This window comes from Alnus glutinosa, chromosome 8 (assembly GCF_958979055.1).
Source record: "Alnus glutinosa chromosome 8, dhAlnGlut1.1, whole genome shotgun sequence".
Taxonomy (NCBI): Eukaryota; Viridiplantae; Streptophyta; class Magnoliopsida; order Fagales; family Betulaceae; genus Alnus; species Alnus glutinosa.
The window spans coordinates 10,901,791-10,906,612 of record NC_084893.1 but is presented as its reverse complement, the minus strand read 5'-3'; the positions used below and the strand labels follow the sequence as shown (position 1 = coordinate 10,906,612).

Sequence of the window (4,822 nt, the reverse complement as noted above, 5' to 3'; positions counted from 1 at the left end):
TTTGAATAATATTCATTTTCTTGGTCATAATATTATTCAGAATATTTTCATAAATAAATCATTACAAATTCTTGATAAAATAAAAAACAAGAATCAATTACAAAGATTTCTAGAAAGATTAAATTATATTTCTTATAATAATCAGAAATATAATTTAATCTTTCTAGAAATCTTTGTAATTGATTCTTGTTTTTTATTTTATCAAGAATTTGTAATGATTTATTTATGAAAATATTCTGAATAATATTATGACCAAGAAAATGAATATTATTCAAAGATGAGTTAATTTTAATTATCAATCCATTATTATTTATAATTTGGACAAAAGCATGTAAATGTTTCCAATTTTGTTTGATTGATTTAGAGAAGATTAAAACATTATTTATGGAAAATTTGGTAAAAGGTGTGAAAATATTATTCATAACATTTCTAAATTTTCTGAGAACATTTTTTAATTCAAATGACATATCATTCTTTTCAAAATGTTTGAAGGATATTGTAAAAGCAAATTTATATCTATCATTTTTACTTATTCTGATTTGCCAAAAACCACTTTTCATATTAAATTTAGTAGCATCATTTAATCTTGAAAATAAGTCTTTTTTATTGGGAATTAGATACCTTATCCATTTTGAATCTTTATTTAAAGGTTTATAATTTATAACTAATCTAGGGGCGCCTTTTTCTAATTTGGCATTTTTCTGGACATAATCCAGTAACTTAGGTAAGACTATATCATCCCAACAAATTTGTTTTGGTATACATATTGTAGAATTTTGAGTATTACATTGTAATAATAAAGTTTGACCTTTTGAATAATGCCTGAGGTTCTAAAGTTGTTTTCATTAGCTTATAATGAATTCTGTATACAATATTCAAAGGTAAAGCATTTTTCATCATATCATAACCATCAGTTTTAATATTCAATATTAATGCATGTAAAAGAGTAGGGTCAAATAAAGATAATGCAAAATTCGGATAACAATTAAAATATACGGGACCTTCATACAAAGATGATTCTATTGATCCTAATAAAGAGTCTTTAAATCTTAAATGTCTACCATCCCTTAGACACAATACACTATTATTCAATCCTTGCCTAGTCAAAGGTTTAACAGCTACTTGGACTAATCCTATATGTATAAAAGAACATTTTTCCTTATGCTTTTCAATACTATCTTTTGAAAATAATTTAATAGTTTCATATTCCTTATTCAAAGAAACTGTTTTCTCCACAATTTTGATTGTATAATCTGATAAGAAAGATAAATTTGAAAAAGTTGATTGTTTATAAATATTTTTTGTAGGGACAGAAGGTAATTTCCATTCTTGAAGATTAAGATTTAATTCTCGCATCAAGGCAGCTTTGTATCATCACCTCTTCGAATCAATAAAAATGTTTTCAGAATCAGTTTCTCCTAAAGAAAAGTATCAATCAGGCAAAATTAGCATCCTCCACTTCCAAGCAAGAATTCAGAAAACATTTGTTGGAAACCTTATCTCAATTATCAGATGATGAAGATGATGAAGATGAACCAGTATTAGCAGGATATTCTCAAGATCCTTATGCAGACTATGCAGATTTAGAATTATAAAGATTTTATGAATCAGATCAGGAATAATGACACCTAGAAGAATTCATAATCCTAAGCGCCTATCTCCAGCGGAGAAAGGAAAGGCTAAGGTGAATGAGTATGGAAAATTTCCAGCGGAAATTCCATAAAATCCTAAGCGCCTAACTCCAGCGGAGTTTCAAGCAGAATTGAAAATCATATAAATACTCTAAGTTTTCAACTGGTAATAATTTCTTTATCATAATTGGCCTCAGAATTAGAAAGCATCGAGTAAACTTTTTACTATAATTGAGCCTTAAATATATATTTTTTTTACAATAATTCTTGCTTTTGGTGCAATAGAGCTCCCATCAAGCCATTGACATTGAGAGCAATTTACAAATTACTGCAACTTCTCCATGTTCTTCCATAATGCAGGAAAATGATTAAGGCTAATGATGCTGATTAGTAAACAGGCATGCTCTGCTTATAAGAACATAAAATATTGTTATATATGCTAAACTTCCCGTGAATGCAATAGGAAGATTTGTCTTTTATTTATAATGAATCACATGCAACTCATCAATTCTTACGCGTTAAAAGTATACTTATTAAGACTCTACACGTTAACTCTTCTACTTCAATTGATTTATATCTCACGTAACTCCTCATTATTACTGTAACATTTATATCTCACGTACATAACTCCTCATTATTACTGTAACTCTTATGACTATTGTGTTGTCTTCTCTAGCTTCTTATCCTCCAACAATTTTGTTCTAATGCTGCATATGCAAGTTCTGTAAATTATCAACACAAGCATACAAATCTCAAACTCATAATATATAGTATTTTAACACAATCACATCAATTACATCATATAGTATTGCTGGCTTTGACACTGTCTCATATAAAATAAACTGATAATAATGTGATGCAAGCTGTTCGTGCAAACCTTTTATTTCAATCAATGAATTAATTTATTCAATTACTCATTTTACATCAGTCATGAGCATGTGGTCAAGCTCATCGTTCTCCTAGAACTTTTATTTTTGTCATTGCTTAAAATGCATGTCCTGATATTTCTGTGTTATTATCTGCATGAGCACACAAGTAATATAAGCATTTTCTCTCTTATGGCCTTATGAGATTGTTTGTTTAGGTGGTATCTTTCTCAATTTTTTTCCAAGTAGAAATGCTTTCGTATCCAATATTTTGCATTTAAAAAATAAATTCCGGGGAAGATAGTAAAAAAAAAGTAATGTGCAAAGCTTATTTCTGTAAAAGAGTATGTTCAGTTTGGGAGAAGAGGTGATACACATATCTCACTCATGTACAAGTGTTCAACTAATCTTTCTCCTTCTTTTTGTTCCATTAATAACAAAAATGGATGCCCATGATACTACATCATGATCATTCTTCTGGCTAGTTGTTGAAGATATTGAGAAGGGAAACTCTGGTTTTGATTAAGCGCCTGAAAAGGCACTCAAGTCCTTCTTCAAGATCTTGAAAAATTGGCTCTGATTTCGCCAGCAAGTGTTGGACATTCTCAATATGCATGATGTAATCACATTTGCTTCTTCTCGGACTGACAATGGAGTACAATGCAGCATCCACCTTCTCTACTTCAGAACCATCTGTTTCTTCATTCTCACATGCGACTCTTTTGGGGTTGACCAACTTGGAGACCAACGACCAGTTTCTTCCTTTTGATCTTAGCTTTGGGCCGGCTATGTAGGACAACAAGGATTCAAACACATTGACTGTGACTGCTTCTGTTTCTCTCAATGCAGTAACCATGGCGGGAGTCTCATGGTTTTTGACAGCACGATTCCTTTCGTTGCCCTTCAGGGCCTTCTGGGCTGCGTTTTTGACAACCTTCCTAGACATCAAATATTTCCTGACCTCCCTCTCAAGCCCCATGTTGCCTGCTGGTCTTCGGCGCATAATCGATTGAAGTTCGCGCATGCATTCTTTTGTATGTATCAACGCTTCCTTGGCTGCGCTACACATGTCCAAGAGCCTAAGAGATCCATCCAAGAGCTCTTCTTGGACAATGGCTTGCTGAGTTAGGGGCAACTGAAGCAACTTTTCAACACATTCATGCAAATCCCGAAGGCAGCTTAGTTTGCTGCTTAATGATGATGTTGATGAAGAGGAAGCTTCAGAAGCACCTAATCGACACAAATGCTCGTTGCATTGTAGAACAAGAGGGTGTGGTCTGGATGGCAAGCTATTGGAGCGAGCATGATGATTGGAATTTTGGTTTATAGAAGAGGAAGCCATTGTTTTTATTTTCAACTAAGAAAAAGAGAAAGCCTTGGAGTTGAATGTTCAATGGAGTCTTGAAATTTGCCTTCCTTCCCTTGGAGTGTACCGAGTATATATATATATATGTATATATCAGAGGGTGCGGGAGACAAGAGGAATCACATTAACTTCAAATCTCAATGAGTAGCACATGATTTTGATTTGGATTTAAATGCCATCTTGTCGATGCTTGTGCCATGTCTCCCAACCAACAGGTCCCCAACCTATCACCAACTATATTTTAGCTTATGAAATCACATCAATATCTTCACTCTAGGTAATACGATACAAAACATTTTTCTGAGACATAAAATATGCAAACACACGAGGGGCATTGACTCTATCTCTTCCAAGACAAGAAAGGCATCAAGTAGTCTATCTATAGCTCAACCTCCATTTCTTGGAGACAAGATGGCTGTGCCACTCGTGCGCACATGTATTATGCAAAACTAATAGCTGTGCAACACGTTACATTAATTACAATCAGGTGTCCCATTCATCATCCATATACTTTTCCTTATAATCTCATCAATTTTTTTTTTTTTTTTCCTTTCATGGTGAGTGTTTGTTTAAGGTCATATGTTTGGAAATTCTTTTCCTTACTTGGTATAAATATAACATATGGATCTTTGTGGTTTCGAGTGAGTTGCACTGCAGAATACTCTGAGGGATGAAAGGTTGGAACACAATACTGGCGATTGCAAAGTAAAAGGGAAAATGGTGAAAGACTTTTATGGCTTGTAAACCTACCTTCCTTGCAAGGGCATTCCTTTTCATAACAGTCAAGGAGTGAGTTTGGTGTACTTGTTAGGCAAAGGGGGGGATTATTCAAAGTGGGCTCAATGGACAACGGGGATGGAATAGCTGTTGTGTGGTTAGGACACCCTATGTTTAAAGATAAAGAAGGGCATGAACTTTTTGTATGTTGTATGCCTATTTTTTTTTTTTGAAACATTTCC

The 4,822-nt window shown here is 33.1% G+C and overlaps 1 protein-coding gene across 1 annotated transcript; it reads right to left on the bottom strand.

The window, feature by feature from the left end:
- Positions 1–2,829: 2,829 nt before the first annotated feature.
- On the bottom strand, positions 2,830–3,892 carry LOC133876481 (uncharacterized). Its single transcript, XM_062314766.1, has one exon. The coding sequence runs from the start codon at positions 3,837–3,839 to the stop codon at positions 2,979–2,981; it is 861 nt and encodes a 286-aa protein (XP_062170750.1). The 5' UTR covers positions 3,840–3,892; the 3' UTR covers positions 2,830–2,978.
- Between the last annotated feature and the right edge of the window lie 930 nt (positions 3,893–4,822).